Source organism: Heptranchias perlo, chromosome 1 (genome assembly GCF_035084215.1).
Source record: "Heptranchias perlo isolate sHepPer1 chromosome 1, sHepPer1.hap1, whole genome shotgun sequence".
Taxonomy (NCBI): domain Eukaryota; kingdom Metazoa; phylum Chordata; class Chondrichthyes; order Hexanchiformes; family Hexanchidae; genus Heptranchias; species Heptranchias perlo.
The window spans coordinates 188299456-188316776 of NC_090325.1; the positions used below are offsets into that span (position 1 = coordinate 188299456).

At 49.3% G+C, this 17321-nt stretch overlaps 1 protein-coding gene across 3 annotated transcripts in view; it reads right to left on the reverse strand.

Moving 5' to 3' along the window:
• Nucleotides 1–17321, reverse strand: part of ppm1kb (protein phosphatase, Mg2+/Mn2+ dependent 1Kb) — a 39161-nt gene that overhangs the window by 12892 nt on the left and 8948 nt on the right. For all 3 annotated transcript variants that reach the window (XM_067994447.1, XM_067994448.1, XM_067994449.1), the window contains exon 3: nucleotides 13661–13761. In XM_067994447.1, coding sequence (XP_067850548.1) covers nucleotides 13661–13761 — 101 coding nt within the window. The remainder of the gene's footprint in view (nucleotides 1–13660; nucleotides 13762–17321) is intronic.

Sequence of the window (17321 nt, forward strand, 5' to 3'; positions counted from 1 at the left end):
TGGACCAACAATATAATCAATGAGATTTAGAATTGAAGAAGAAACAGAGGAATAATGCGAAGGGGTTGAATTAGAGTCAAATCAGGCACAGAAACAGAATTAAAGAGAATGAATAGAAACATTGATTGAGAGAGAAAAAAAGACAAAAAGAATGTTTTTTTTAAATTTAACATTTTAAAATCTCTAAGAAGAATTTGCTACATGCAGGAATGAGATTGAACAGTTAAATTGTTCCTTTTCTGGGCCAGAGAGATTAGTTGGCATTGCATTAACAATTATCACATCGCCAAAAGGGTACTTATGCTCTTAATCGCCAGCCTAACTTTCTGCAGCGAGTTTAATGGGCAATTAATGTACAAATGCAGCAAGTTCTTAAAGTAACTGGGAGGCTAAAGGCGAGATACCGTTTTGAGCAGGATTTTTTATATTCGTTCACGGGATGTGGGCGTCGCTGGCAAGGCCAGCATTTATTGCCCATCTCTAATTGCCCTCGAGAAGGTGGTGGTGAGCCGCCTTCTTGAACCGCTGCAGTCCGTGTGGTGACGGTTCTCCCACAGTGCTGTTAGGTAGGGAGTTCCAGGATTTTGACCCAGCGACAATGAAGGAACGGCGATATATTTCCAAGTCGGGATGGTGTGTGACTTGGAGGGGAACCTGCAGGTGGTGTTGTTCCCATGCGCCTGCAGCTCTTGTCCTTCTAGGTGGTAGAGGTCGCGGGTTTGGGAAGCCTTGGCGAGTTGCTGCAGTGCTTCCTGTGGATGGTGCACACTGCAGCCACAGTGCGCTGGTGGTGAAGGGAGTGAATGTTTTAGGGTGGTGGATTGGGTGCCAATCAAGCGGGCTGCTTTATCTTGGATGGTGTCGAGCTTCTTGAGTGTTGTTGGAGCTGCACTCATCCAGGCAAGTGGAGAGTATTCCATCACCACTCCTGACTTGTGCCTTGTAGATGGTGGAAAGGCTTTGGGGAGTCAGGAGGTGAGTCACTCGCCGCAGAATACCCAGCCTCTGACCTGCTCTCGTAGCCACAGTATTTATATGGCTGGTCCAGTTAAGTTTCTGGTCAATGGTGACCCCCCCAGGATGTTGATGGTGGGGGATTCGGCGATGGTAATGCCGTCTCTCTTGTTGGAGATGGTCATTGCTTGGCACTTATCTGGCGCGAATGTTACTTGCCACTTATGAGCCAAGCCTGGATGTTGTCCAGGTCTTGCTGCATGCAGGCTCGGACTGCTTCATTATCTGAGGGGTTGCGAATGGAACTGAACACTGTGCAGTCATCAGCGAACATCCCCATTTCTGACCTTATGATGGAGGGAAGGTCATTGATGAAGCAGCTGAAGATGGTTGGGCCTAGGACACTGCCCTACAGGGGGGGGGGGGGGGATGGGAGGGGGGGATGGGGGGATGGGAGGGGGATGGGGAGGAGGGGGGAGGATGGGAGAGGAGGGAGGAGGGGGGGAGGAGGGGGGAGGATGGGAAGAGGGGATGGGAGGAGGATGGGAGGAAGGAGGAGGATGGGAGGAAGGAGGAGGATGGGAGGAGGAGGGGATGGGAGGAGTGGGAGGAGGGAGGAGGGAGGATGGGAGGGGGGAGGATGGGAGGGGGGAGGATGGGAGAGGGGGGAGGAGGGGGGAGGAGGGAGGAGGGAGGAGGGGGAGGATGGGAAGAGGGGATGGGAGGAGGATGGGAGGAAGGAGGAGGGAGGAGGATGGGAGGAGGGAGGAGGATGGAGGAGGGAGGAGGATGGGAGGAGGATGGGAGGAGGGAGGAGGATGGGAGGAGGGAGGAGGATGGGGGAGGGAGGATGGGAGGAGGATCGGGAGGAGGGAGGAGGATGGGAGGATGGGAAGGAGGGAGGAGGATGGGGGATGGGAGGAGGATGGAGGAAGGAGGAGGATGGGGGAGGAGGAGGATGGGGGAGGGAGGAGGGGGAGGATGGGAAGAGGGGGGAGGATGGGAAGAGGGGGGAGGAGGGGGATGGTGAGGAGGGAGGAGGATGGATGGAAGGAGGAGGAGGATGGGAGGAGGGAGGAGGGTGGAGGAGGGAGGAGGATGGGGGGAGGGAGGAGGAGGGAGGAGGATGGGGGGAGGAGGAGGATGGGAGGAAGGAGGAGGATGGGAGGATGGGGAGGATGGGGGGAGGATGGGAGGAGGGGGGAGGATGGGGGAGGATGGGAGGAGGGGGGAGGATGGGGGGAGGATGGGAGAGGAGGGAGGATGGGAGAGGAGGGGAGGAGGGAGGAGGGAGGATGGGAGGAGGGAGGAGGATGGAAGGAGGGAGGAGGATGGAAGGAGGATGGGAGGAGGGAGGGAGATGGGAGGAGGATGGAAGGAGGGGGCTGGGGGGAGGGGGGATGGGGAGGGGGATGGGGGGGAGGGGAGGGGAGGGGAGAGGGGGAAGAGGGGATGGGGGAAGAGGGGAAGGGGAAGAGGGGGAAGGGGAAGAGGGGGAAGAGGGGGAAGGGGGAAGAGGGGGAGGGCGGGCGGGGGGAAGGGGGAAGAGGGGGGAGGGCGGGCGGGGGGAAGGGGGAAGAGGGGGAGGGCGGGGCGGGGGGAAGGGGGAAGAGGGGAGAGGGCGGGCGGGGGGAAGAGGGGGAGGGCGGGCGGGGGGAAGAGGGGGAAGAGGGGGGAGGGGGAAGAGGGGGAAGGGGGAAGAGGGGGAAGGGGGAAGAGGGGGAGGGCGGGCGGGAGGGAGGGGGAAGAGGGGGAGGGCGGGCGGGAGGGAGGGGGAAGAGGGGGAGGGCGGGCGGGGAGGGAGGGGGAAGAGGGGGAGGGCGGGCGGGAGGGAGGGGGAAGAGGGGGAGGGCGGGGCGGGAGGGAGGGGGAAGAGGGGGAGGGCGGGCGGGAGGGAGGGGGAAGAGGGGGAGGGCGGGCGGGAGGGAGGGGGAAGAGGGGGAGGGCGGGCGGGAGGGAGGGGGAAGAGGGGGAGGGCGGGCGGGAGGGGAGGGGGAAGAGGGGGAGGGCGGGCGGGGAGGGAGGGGGAAGAGGGGAGGGCGGGAGGGAGGGGGAAGAGGGGGAGGGCGGGCGGGAGGGAGGGGGAAGAGGGGGGGAGGGCGGGCGGGAGGGAGGGGGAAGAGGGGGAGGGCGGGAGGGGGAAGAGCGGGCGGGGAGGGGAAGAGCGGGCGGGAGGGGGGGGGGAAGAGCGGGCGGGAGGGAGGGGAAGAGCGGGCGGGAGGGAGGGGGAAGAGCGGGGAGGGCGGAGGGAGGGCGGGAGGGAGGGCGGGAGGGAGGGCGGGGGGGAGGGGGAAGAGCGGGCGGGAGGGAGGGGGAAGAGAGGGAGGGCGGTAGGGAGGGGGAAGAGAGGGAGGGCGGTAGGGCGGGGGAAGAGGGGGAGGGAGGGGGAAGAGGGGGAGGGAGGGGAAGAGGGGGAGGGAGGGGAAGAGGGGGAGGGAGGGGGAAGAGGGGGAGGGCGGGCAGGAGGGAGGGGGAAGAGGGGGAGGGCGGGCGGGAGGGAGGGGGAAGAGGGGGAGGGGCGGGCGGGAGGGAGGGGGAAGAGGGGGAGGCGGGCGGGAGGGAGGGGAAGAGGGGGAGGGCGGGCGGGAGGAGGGGAAGAGAGGGAGGGCGGGCGGGAGGGAGGGGGGAAGAGAGGGAGGGCGGGCGGGAGGGAGGGGGAAGAGAGGGAGGGCGGGCGGGGAGGGAGGGGGAAGAGAGGGAGGGCGGGCGGAGGAGGGGGAAGAGAGGGAGGGCGGGCGGGAGGGAGGGGGAAGAGGGGGGAGGGCGGGCGGGAGGAGGGGGAAGAGGGGGAGGGCGGGCGGGAGGGAAGGGGGAAGAGGGGGAGGGCGGCGGGAGGGAGGGGGAAGAGGGGGAGGGCGGGCGGGAGGGAGGGGGAAGAGGGGGAGGGCGGGCGGGAGGGAGGGGGAAGAGGGGGGAGAGGGAGGGGGAAGAGGGGGAGGGCGGCGGGAGGGAGGGGGGGAAGAGGGGAGGGCGGGCGGGAGGGAGGGGGAAGAGGGGGAGGGCGGGCGGGAGGGAGGGGGAAGAGGGGGAGGGCGGGCGGGAGGGAGGGGAAGAGGGGGAGGGCGGGCGGGAGGGAGGGGGGAAGAGGGGGAGGGCGGGCGGGAGGGAGGGGGAAGAGGGGGAAGAGGGGGAGGGCGGGCGGGGAGGGAGGGGAAGAGTGGGAGGGGAGGGGGAAGAGGGGGGCGGGAGGGAGGGGGAAGAGGGGGCGGGAGGGGGAAGGGGAAGAGGGGGAGGGGGAAGAGGGGCGGGGGGAGGGAGGGGGAAAATGGGCCGGGAGGGAGGGGGAAGATGGAGGTGCGGGAGGGAGGGGGGGGGAGGGCGGAGGGGGAAGAGGGGGAGGGAGGGAGGGGGAGGGAGGAGGGGGAGGGAGGGAGGGGAAGAGGGGGAGGGAGGGGAGGGGAAGAGGGGGAGGGAGGGAGGGGGAAGAGGGGGAGGGCGGGAGGGGGAAGAGGGGGAGGGCGGGAGGGGAAGAGAGGGCGGCGGGAGGGGGAAGAGAGGGCGGGCGGGAGGGGGAAGGGGAAAGAGAGGGAGGGCGGGCGGGAGGGGAAAGGGGAAAGAGAGGGCGGGAGGGAGGGGGAAGGGAAGAGAGGGCGGGAGGGAGGGGGAAGGGGAAAGAGAGGGCGGGCGGAGGGGGAAGGGGAAAGAGAGGGAAGGGGAAAGGGGAAAGAGAGGGAAGGGGAAAGGGAGTGGGAAAGGGGAGAAAAGGGGAGAGGGAGGGTGGAGAAAAGGGGAGAGGGAGGGTGGGAACGGGAAGAAGGAGGGAGGGGGAAGGGGAAAGAGATAGAAGGAGGGGTGAGGGGCAAAGAGAGGGAGGGGGAAGGGAAAGAAGGGGGAAGGGGGAAGAGGGGGAAGGGGGAAGGGGGGAAGAGGGGGAAGGGGGAAGAGGGGGAAGGGCGGGAGGAAGGGGGAAGAGGGGATGGGGGAAGAGGGGGATGGGGAAGAGGGGGAGGGCGGGGGAAGAGGGGGTGGGCGGGCGGGGGAAGAGGGGGTGGGCGGGCGGGGGAGGGCGGGCGGGGGAAGAGGGGGTGGGCGGGCGGGGGAGGCGGGCGGGGAAGAGGGGGTGGGCGGGCGGGGGAAGAGGGGGTGGGCGGGCGGGGAAGAGGGGGTGGGCGGGCGGGGAAGAGGGGGTGGGCGGGCGGGGAAGAGGGGGAGGGCGGGCGGGGAGGAAGGGGGGAGGGCGGGCGGGGAGGAAGGGGGGGAGGGGCGGGCGGGGGAGGAAGGGGGGGGGGCGGGCGGGGGAAGAGGGGGTGGGCGGGCGGGGGAAGAGGGGTGGGGGCGGGCGGGGGAAGAGGGGAGGGCGGGCGGGGGGAGGAAGGGGGGGAGGGCGGGCGGGGGAGGAAGGGGGGGAGGGCGGGCGGGGGAGGAAGGGGGGGAGGGCGGGCGGGGGAGGAAGGGCGGGCGGGAGGAAGGGGGGGCGGGCGGGCGGGGAGGAAGGGGAAGAGGGGGAGGGCGGGCGGGAGGAAGGGGAAGAGGGGGAGGGCGGGCGGGCGGGAGGAAGGGGGAAGAGGGGGCGGGCGGGAGGGGGAAGGGAGAAAGAGAGGGCGGGCGGAAGGGAAAGAGAGGGCGGGCGGGAGGGGAAGGGAAAGAGAGGGCGGGCGGGAGGGGGAAGGGGAAAGATGAGGGGCGGGCGGGGGGGGGAAGGGGGAAAGAGAGGGCGGGGCGGGGGGGGGGGAAGGGGAAAGAGAGGCGGGCGGGGGGGGGGGATGGGGAAGAAGAGAGGGCGGGCGGGGGGGAAGGGGAAAGAGAGGGAAGGTTAAAGGGGAAAGAGAGGGAAAGGGGAAAGGGAGTGGGAAAGGGGAGAAAAGGGGAGAGGGGAGAAAAGGGGAGAGGGGAGGGTGGGGGAACGGGAAGAAGGAGGGAGGGGGAAGGGGAAAGAGATGGAAGGAGGGGTGAGGGGCAAAGAGGAGGGAGGGAGGGAGGGGAGGGAGGGGGAAGGGGAAAGAGGGGGACGGGAGGGGGAGGGGGAAGGGGAGGGACGCAGGGGAATGGAGTGGGAGGGAGGGGGTTGGGGGGTGGGGGAGAGGAGAGGGCGGGAAGGTGGAAGGAAGGGGGAAGGGAGAGGGAGGGAAGGAAAAGAGGGGAGGGAAGGAAAAGAGGGGAGGGAAGAGTGAGGAGGGAGGAAGGGGGAGGGAAGAGGGAGGGAGGGAGGGGGGAGGGAAGAGGGGAAGGGGGAGGGAAGAGGGGGGAGGGAAGAGGGGGGAGGGGGAGGGAAGAGGGGGAGGAAGGGGGGGGGAGGGAGAGGGGGGAAGGGAGAGGGGGAATACAGCACCCTCATATTTTGTTTAGCCACTTTACAACCTTCTGGATTCAACATTGATTTCAATAACTTTTCAGATCATAACCACTGCTCCTATTCCCCCCCCCCCCCACAATATATGTTTTTTTTATTTATTGGACTGCAGCTGCTGGTTATGGTTCTGCTGTTGCCATTTACAGCTCCTCTGGACTGATCTTTTGTTTCTTAACCTGTCCCATTACCACCTTCCTTGCCTTGCACCATCATCCCTTTTGTCATTTCATCACTCTTTCCCCTCTGCCCTATCACAGACCTTCCCTTTTGTTCTTTCCTTCCCTCCCCTCCCTTTCCCTGGCTCTGTACTTGCTTAGAAACTTTAATTCTTTTAACATCTTCCAGTTCTGACAAAAGGTCTTCGACCTGATAAGTTAACTCTGTTTCTTTCTCCACAGATACTGCCTGACTTGCTGAGCTTCTCCAGCATTTTCTGTTTTTATTTCAGATTTCCAGCATCCGCAGTATTTTGCTTTTGCCTTAGACAGGTTACTACTTAAGACAGGCCCTTGGTTAAAAATTCTGGGTATCAATGTCAAACCAGTTACATCCGGTGCTCTCAATTGATCTTGAGCCTCAAATAATTCCTTGGGGTTTTTGATACGTTTATGGAACTATGCATCTAATATGATCAAAGATCAGCAACTCCTCAAACTGCAGAAACCTACATTCCTGAACTATCAAAAGCTTGTCCAGTAAAAAGACATACCACTCATGATTTCCCTCATCCATGCATACAACAAAATGAAATGCTACTCCATGTGAAATCAAATGCAAATCCTCAATGAAGCGACAAGAATGTCAGCAACTTCACTGTTGGAGCAGGGGCCTCCTCCCCACACCCCATGCTCAACATATTGATGGGAACCCTGGTTCTTCAGAAAACTTGCTCCAGGATGTAGCCTGAATACTCAAGGGCACAGAGCTGGAGCAAGTTTTCTAAAGTGAAGCTCTTTATCCAATATCATGCTCTTTCGCTTATGAAAGGAGTGATTCTGTAGTGAACCAGATCCCAGATCTCACTATTCCTGCAGAAATTGGGCTTTAACATCCTAGTAGCAAGGACAGCTTTCATGCCAATAAGTCATTTGTGTTGAATTTGGAGAGAGACACAATTGTGTTGAATTTGGAGCAGGCTACAGACTTTGAAGTGGCAAGTGATAGCAAAAGATAGGAACAGCAGGGGGCCATTCAGCCCCTCGAACCTGTTCCGCCATTCCATTAGATCATGGCTGATCTGTATCTTAACTCCATTTACTCGCCTTGGTTACGTAACCCTTAATACCCTTGCCTAACAAAAACCTATCAATCTCAGTTTGGAAATTTTCAATTGACCTACCCTCAACAGCTTTTTGAGGAAAAGAGTTCCAGATTTCCACTACCCTTTGTGTGAAGAAGTGCTTCCTAATATCACCCCTGAACTGCGTAGACAGTTGTCTTGTGAGTCTGTCATTGAGAAAAATGCAGAAGACTCGACATAGACTTAGAAATTAAACGGACATGAGTCAGTGACCAAAGTGAACTCAACCAGGATTGATCCAATTCGAGGTAAGCTACTGCAGGCTGATGCCCAAGGTGGCACAAGAAAAACTTTACAATTTTATCAAAGTAGTAAATTCAGAAAAACTCGCAGTACCAAAATATTATACAATTATAAAGATTCTAGAAATTGCAAGAATGCACAGAATTGAAGAAATAGCCTAAGTTTATTTTTAAACTACAGATCTGGCATATGGTTGTGTTTCATTAAAGAAATAGGTTTTCAAATGCTATGTTGAAAGTCTAAAATCTATCCCTCCTCCCAATCTGTTTTCTGGAATAGCCTGTTGCAAGCATGCAACTACATATCTCATACCAACCATTAAGACAGAAAAAGTATGCTACATATGATAAATATGAAATACAGTGTCTAGAAATGCAGTGTTTAAGACATATAATAAAAGCTTATATATTTTATAAATGTAATACTTTATATTCAAATACAGTAGTACATAAAATAACTATCAGCAGTTCAAATTTGGATACTAATGTCACAACTGTCATCTACTGCGTGCATAACAGACTGTTAAAATTAATCATGCTGCAGGATTAAATGTTCTTTTCAACTGTTCCATTTTACAGCGTTTAAGTGTCATCATTTGAAGTATAGCACTACTCAAAGCTTTAAAACCCGTTAACTACAATTATTAGGTAGTGTTTGTTTTGTGATTACTTCAAACAGTTTTGCAACTCATGATTTTCATTGGCTAGGTTTATTTTGTGTTCACATGTTTTTACTGTCAGTTATTTCAAAAATCCAACAGCCTAGTCACCTTAGTCGAACTTTTATTCTGTAAACTAGCACGTATCACCCACTGCAGTATTTAACATTAATACTAATCTTTTCATAAGTTTAGGCAGATAGATATCATACTCTACTATGCTTCAGAGTGCTGTATATGGGTGTTGTATTACAATTCTTGATAGTTCAGTCAATTTGCACCAAGGGAAAACAATATATACTGGATAATATATACAAATTTAAAGAATGCAAGGTTTAAAAAAGGTAACATCAAACTTTGGATAAAGTTCAAATCTTTTGAAAAATATTTATCCAATTTTACATCAAACTACACACCAGCATTTTTTCAACTGTGGTGTCATTAGTTAAGATGACTTAGCAATAGTATAGTTTATCCAATAAGAGCATAAATATATAAAAGGTTGCTCTGATGTGACTCAACTACTAAAATACAACTCAGGTACTTTCAAAACTGTAAAGGACTACTCTGTTAATGAAGGTGTGTAAAATTTATAAATACAAGTACAGTTCAAAACATTTAACACTGACAAACAGGGCAGATGTTACCTTTTTTAAAAGATAGCAGTATTAAAGAGGATTAATATATAAATAAGCCTTTTGAATAGAATTAGTGTACCATCATTTATTGTGCATCAACATTTATTATACCCTGCCAATGGATGGAGTTTCCACTAAACTGCTACCCTCAAACTTTTACTATTTAAATTATTATTTGTGGGACTTTTGCTGCTTACACCTACCCCTCTCTTGAAGCAGTCACACGCAGGGTTTCAAAGGCACCAGCATCCTTTTGTTCCCTGTTCAAGTAGTAATTTATTTTACGCATGAGGCTGCACAACAAGTTTTGGTATGTTAGTTGATTACAGGGATCATCACAGCCAAGGCTGATCTTGTCCTTACCATCATACAAATACACACATACTTTTTAGCAGGGATAGCAGTTAGGAGTGGGAAACTTGACTGATTCTTCCTCATCCTTGTTCACAAACAGCAACGCCAACTGTAATTTCCCAACTGGCCCATTTAAGATTGGCCAACTCGAGAGGTTATCAAGTTATCTTCTGCCATTTGCCTTGTGTCTCACTGCACTATTCACATCCAACATAGTGGATGGCTAATCTGTTCTGGGAATTCTATTGAGAAATATGGAAAAGTAATCTGCAAAAATATTGAGCTTCCATTCAGTGCTTTTGCACAGAAATCAGGAATGCATTGGTATGGGGGAGCGAAGAGAGAAGGGAGATTATGTGCTGTGGTGGATTATGGAAGAATGTCAACCTTGGCTCATGGTAACACTCCTGATTCTGAGTCAGAAGATTGTGGGTTCAAACTCCAATCCACATGAGCACATAAGCCAGGCTGACACTTCCAGTGCAGTCCTGAGAGAGTGCTGCATTGTCAGGGGTGTCTTTCAGATGAGACATTAAACAGAGGCCGATGTAAAAGATCCCATGTCACTATTTGAAAAAGAGCTGGGGAGTTCTCCCAGTGTCCTGGCCAATATTCATCCCTGTTGTCATGTGAGTTTAATGGGTGTTGGTTCTGAAAAATGAAACACTATTCTACTTTTTACACTCTGTTAAAATCCAATGCAGTTCAGATACAGCAGGGTCTGATCTATGTACAACTAGTGAGTGGGCCACATATAACTAAATTGCTTTTGAGTGAGGCAGAATCAGGATTTAAACACAATGTCCAAAACTCACGGATAATGTCATTGCCACCAAATGATAAAATTGCTGAAAGGCAAGACTGCCAAGAGAGGGAAAAAGTAACACACTAGGTGGTATTAGTAATTTAGAAGTCCACTTTAACAATGTAAATTGATTTGCAGCAGCCTGGTCACACAAGGGTTACTGACTGAAAACTGATGCCGCTGCTGCCTCTAGCTCTTCCACAATGTTTTGCAAGGCTCCTCTACAGCTGTCAGGTATGTCACAACATATTTAATTCATAACATTTTTTGGAATGCAGAATTATAACACAGAACTGTTCTGAACTCAGTACTCACTGGTTATTATACATACCTAATTGCTTTCCATTTGAAGTAAGTGCTGAGCCCAGGATCAACCCTAAAAGCTTTCATCATGATAAAAAATACTGTGGTCCATTTCCAATGTATGGAATATAGGAACAGGAGTAGGCCATTTAGCCCCTCGAGCCTGTTCTGCCATTCAATTAGATCATGGCTGATCTGTATCTTAACTCTATTTACCCACCTTGGTTCCGTAACCCTTAATACCATTGCCTAACAAAAAAATCAATCAATCTTAGTTTTGAAATTTTCAATTGACCCCCAGACTCAACAGCTTTTTGGGAGAGAGTTGTCCAGATTTCCACTACCCTTTGTTTGAAGAAGTGCTTTCTGACATCACCCCTGAACGGCCTAGCTCTAATTTTAAGGGTATGCCTACTTGTTCTGGGCTCCTCCACCAGAGGAAATAGGATAGATAGAGAGAAACTATCAACTCCTTTGATCATAATAAACACCTCAATTAGATCACCCCTTAATCTTCTATATTCAAGGGAATACACGGACGCAGGGATCACCTTGGACTGTTTCTAAACCCGTGACAGTCACTGCTGCAGCTGCAGCCTGATAAACACCTGCACCATGTTGATCAAAGATGTGCTGTCTTTAGGCCTTCATTTGTCCTGGAGCTCAGTTCCTCCTATGACCCTAAACCCAAGGATAATGGATGGCAAATGCTTAAAGCTGGGCTCTAATTTTGGCAAAGTAAAATTTTGGAAAAATTCTTGGTTTGCTCTCCCCACTTTTTTTTCTTTTGCCCCATATTTCTCTCTACTCCTTAACTTTTTCTTTCCTGTTTTTCCTCTTCCTACTTTTTCTGTTTATACCTCACTCCCATTTATCTCTGAAAATCTAGGTGGAGAGAGGAAATACCATCGGAAGTTAACTGCTCTGACTTGGACTTAAAACTCAGACAGCAATCCTCTCTCCCACTCATAGCACAGAGCTGCAGATCAGCTGTGAACATATTTCATTTATTAATGAAATATGTTCACAGCCAAAAATCTTGCTGGCAAAAACTGATCTGCTCTTGGGAATTATAGAAGTATGAATTCCTTGACTTCCAGAAGTCTGCTATACTCCATTTAGAGCAGAGTACTAGCATTCTTTCTCAATGAGCTATGCACAAATGAGCCACGTGCAAGTGAGTGAAACTATTAATGAGAAGTGCTCACGTCTTGAAAAAAAACTCACCAGCAGCTCATCTGCATGGAAACAAAGCGTTGCCAGCTCTTTCAGCAGAAGCGCACATGGCTGCCACATGCCTTTCGGTACTGACAATTCTGCTATCTTCCCCAGCCAATCCCTGCAATATTATGCATGCCTGAGGTGGTTTCTATCTAGCAGGGGAGAGCGGGGAAAGAAAGTGGCTGTCACTGAAGGAGCAGGTGGAGCTAAAGCACGTGCGACACAGGATTAACTCCCTCTGTGCTGCCTCAACAAGGTACTTTACCTCCAATACTCAAAGCGCCCCAACTACACTGTGTAACATTTCCTTTCCTATATTGTTCACCCTTACAGCTTCTCTAAAAGGTACTGTCAATTTAAATTCAAGTTATCCAGTTTGTATGTGGAGTCATGCCCACTAAGACTGGACCAAGAACGACATGAGATTTTCCCCATCAGTCTGAGCTGTATCGAAATCTAGGTGCCAGAGGTAAAAAGGTAGTGTTCAATTAACTTTACCACCTAGTTCCACTCACTGATGGCAACATACAAATCAAATAACAGCCACTCCTTAGTTTACACTGTATTTCTAATTAATAAATGTTAAAAACCACGACAGGATAACTAACTCCAATTCACTGCAGAATGCAAATTCATCATATAATTTTTTTTGCTTTAATATTTCTCTCGCAATCACTGGATCCATTTCCATTCTCCAAAAATTTTCTGGCATACCAGAAAATCCTAAATTAGTACTTCAGCTGAAGGTTTCTTTTCAACTACAAGTAACAAAAAAAAGTGATGTGAATTTATGTGAATTATAATTTTGTAGGTGTAGTATTGAAGTGCAGTGCTAAGACATCAATTCACAATTCTAGTTCAAGGGTGTGTAATGAAAAAATGACAAATGTCTTTTGGCTTATCAGTATGTCAAAAAGAATCAAGCTTAATGCAGAAAGCATAGAGACTATATTAACTTGTTCAGGAGAGTCCATCCACTGATGACTTTTAAAAAAAATCCTTGCATAAAATGATTATACACTGAATTAATGCCCCATCATTAATGTGACTTAAACACACCAGCACATTTCAAAATATTAAACTTTTCCTAATACAAAAAGGTCTTATATTATTTGTTAAGAACAGTTTTGACAATTTACAAAGTAAAAGAAATAAAGCACATCCTATTGCTGTGAAAGCCAACAGCAGACACGGTCTTGTATATATTTTTCATTTGGAAAATACTATAATTTTTCTTGGACTTTGCATCAACATTAAATAAAAGACAGCCTTTAGAAAAGTGTTTAGCATTTCATGTATTTCTTTAGTCCTACTTTAAATTTGCAGTATTAGAAATTTACAAAACTACTAACTTATGTGTGACAATAAAGAAAGCTGTTTTTAATTACACAGGGAATTGGCATTTAAAGCACTTGTTTGGTACTGCAGAAAACAAAAAAAAGTCAAAAATGGAGTTAGCCAAAAGCAAGAGGTTATGAGTGTAGCGTTTTATGACATTTGAATCCAGCAGCACAACTATTCAATTTTATTAGAAATAATGCATTAAAGCTGTTCACAGTCCAGTTGCAGAATTTTTTTTCTTAGCAACGTTAATATCTGTCAATGAACTATAAAAGTAATGTACAATATTAACCCTGAACTATAAAGTATCACTGGTCACCCGATCAACTGTATTTTTTTTAAAAAATAGCATCTGGTGCAGTTTTCCCCCGGGCAACACAAGTGTCAGAACTGTTGATTTTAATACTATTAATTCTTTGAAATAAATAATTCATGCTTTTACCATGCATCACCAGATGGTTAAAAATAAATATTACTAATATCTACGCTAGAACTAGTTACTTCAATTAATCAGTTTCCTTACTATAGGCAGATTTTAAATAAAGGTACCTACCATCTGCAGATAAACGGATATGTCTTGCAAATTCCTTGTCTGTCTTATAAAAGGCTTTGGTCAGTACCATTTCCAGATCCTCCTCCTGTGAAAGGCATTGTCTAAATAAGAAACAAAAAATGAAATTGCACAAAAATGATACTTCTGTGCATTAAAAACTAATCTTAACAATTACTCACAGAACATTTTAATCATGGCTTCAGTGAGACAATTAATTACTGAATGTACAACACATTTCTAGTTACAGAAATAAAGGATTACAGTGTTGAATAGTTATATACAGTTACTCTAACAAAACAAAATATAGCATGTTACCATGTTTAATTTTGTTTTTACTAATTTAGGAAAGGAATTATATAGAGACTTTTATGGCCTCATTGATTGCCCTTGACATCAAGGCAGCATTTGACCGAGTGTGGCACCAAGGAGCCCTAGTAAAATTGAAGTCAATGGGAATCAGGGGGAAAACTCTCCAGTGGCTGGAGTCATACCTAGCACAAAGGAAGATGGTAGTGGTTGTTGGAGGCCAATCATCTCAGCCCCAGGGCATTGCTGCAGGAGTTCCTCAGGGCAGTGTCCGAGGCCCAACCATCTTCAGCTACTTCATCAATGACCTTCCCTCCATCATAAGGTCAGAGATGGGGATGTTCGCTGACGATTGCACAGTGTTCAGTTCCATTCGCAACCCCTCACATAATGAAGCAGTCCGAGCCCGCATGCAGCAAGACCTGGACAACATCCAGGCTTGGGCTCATAAGTGGCAAGTAACATTCGCGCCAGACAAATGCCAGGCAATGACCATCTCCAACAAGAGAGTGTCTAACCACCTCCCCTTGACATTCAACAGCATTACCATTGCTGAATCCCCCACCATCAACATCCTGGACCAGACATCTGGTCACCATTGACCAGAAACTTAACTGGACCAGCCATATAAATACTGCGGCTACAAGAGCAGGTCAGAGGCTGGGTATTCTGTGGCAAGTGACTCACCTCCTGACACCCCAAAGCCTTTCCACCATCTACAAGGCACAAGTCAGGAGTGTGATGGAATGCTCTCCACTTGCCTGGATGTGTGCAGCTCCAACAACACTCAAGAAGCTCAACACCATCCAGGACAAAGCAGCCCGCTTTATTGGCACCCCATCCACCACCCTAAATATTCACTCCCTTCACCACCGGCGCACAGTGGCTGCAGCGTGTACCATCCACAGGATGCACTGCAGCAACTCGCCAAGGCTTCTTCGACAGCACCTCCCAAACCCGCGACCTCTACCACCTAGAAGGACAAGAGCAGCAGGTACATGGGAACAACACCACCTGCACGTTCCCCTCCAAGTCACACACCATCCCGACATGGAAATATATCGCTGTTCTTTCATCGTCACTGGGTCAAAATCCTGGAACTCCCTCCCTAACAGCACTGTGGGAGAACCTTCACCACACGGACTGCAGCGGTTCAAGAGGCGGCTCATCACCACCTTCTCAAGGGCAATTAGGGATGGGTAATAAATACTGGCCTCGCCTGCAATGCCCACATCCCATGAACGAATTAAAAAAAAACTTTACAACCAATGAAGTACTTTTGTAGTGTAGTCACTAGTGTAATATAGGGTAATGCGGCAGCCAATTTGCACACGGCAAGGTTGCACAAATAACAATGTGACAATGATCAGATAATATATTTTAGTGATCATGATTGGGGGGATAAATAGGGGAGAACTCCCCTGCTCTTCTTCGAAATAATGCTGTGGGATCTTTTACATCCATCTGAGAAGGCAGACTTGGTTTAATGTCTCATCCGAAAGACAGTACCTGACTATGCAGCACTCCCTCAGTACCGTGCTGTTGTGTAAGGCTGGATTAAGTGCTCAGGACTCTGGAGTGAGGCTTGAACCCATGACCTTCTGACTATGAGGCAAGAGTGCTACCACTGAACCAAGGCTGAAGCCTCTACTTAGAAGCATTCTACCACTAAAATATACTATTTGACTTTGATATCATCAGCTAGAGAAGCAGATTTGCTTCATAACACAAACAGTATATATATATATATATATTATTAAGATTCAAATTTCTTGTCTGTCCTGATAAGAGTGCTACTACAGTTCTGGAAACATTAATTTTTTTTAAACACAACAGCTGTGTTATTTATGTTCCATGCTATAACTTCTCATACTTCACAGGTTTGTATACCTATTTATAATGAAGACTTCAGCAAATGTAATGCAATACTCCACCTCTAATTGGATAGTGAACACTTTAATCTTGGAACAGTAAGAACTGCATGGCTGGAACGATTTCTCTTTAAAGGAACTAGTAAAAGTTGAAGTCTGTTCTTCATTCTAATACCAAAGCAGCATGTACAAAAACTTTTCTTAAGTTAATTTCAACCCATACAAAATAGATGTTCCAATTTTATAGGAATGCAGACCAGTGATGGGTTTATTTTCAATTGAAATGTAGAATTGCTTCAATAATATTAAAAGTGAAAAATTAACTTGTTTTATGCCATAACATTGAAAAATAAGCACTAGACTACATGCTTCCACAGGCTACACAACACACCCTCACTGTGCAGCAAAATAGTTCAATAAAACCTAAGGGAAGAAACGTAACATCATAAACGTTCAATATACTCAATTTCATGTACAACCATGTCTATGTGTGCTATAGGAGACAGTATGCCAACTATTAAAAGCATAAAAGTATCAGCAAGAAACAGAATTAACATTTCAGGTCAAAGACCTTTCTTCAGACTTGTTAAAAATCTTAAGTGTTCTGATGAAAGGTCTTCGACCTGAAACGTTAACTGTGTTTCTTTCTCCACAGATGCTGCCTCACTTGCTGACCTTTTCCAGCATTTCCTGTTTTTATTTCAGATTTCCAGCATCTGCAGTATTTTGCTTTTCATAAAAGTGTCAGTTTGGTTCAGTGCACACCCTTGCCTTTAAGTCAGAAGATTGTGGATTCAAGCCCCGCTCCAGGACTTGAGCACATAATCTAGGCTGACACATCAGTCCAGTACTGAGGTAGTGCTGCACTGTCAGAAGTGTTGTCTGTTGAATGAGATGTTAAGCCAAGGCTTGATATTTGTTCAGGTGGATACAAAATATCCCCTTATTTGCATTAGAGAAGGGGTGGGTATCCTCTCATGGTGTCCTGGCCACTATTTATCCCTCAACAAACATCAGCAGAATAGATTAACTGGTCATTTATCTCACTGCTGTTAATGGGACCTGGTTGTATGCAACTTAGCTGGCATTTACCTTCAGAACAACAGTAACTACAATTGAAAAGTAATTTATTGGCTGTGATATGCTATGGGATGCCCTTGAGGACATGAAAGTCACTGTATAACTGCAAGTTCTTTCTTTAACTTTAAAATATATTGCTTACAAACTGTTGTAGTAACATGCAGCAAGTAAGAAAATGCACATTTTAAATTTAAAAACAATTGAATTATGTCTTTCTGAAATAAGGATTATAAAATAGAATTATCATTTTCACCTTCTGTCAAGGAATGATGAGATGTTAATTGTGACCATTCGCCATACCAGTTACATTTCAATACTCTATGATGGCATCAATACTCAATACCTTCCATACTCTGTATAATGGTATGGAGCCTTCCTAATTAAAAGTGACAGATGTTATAATC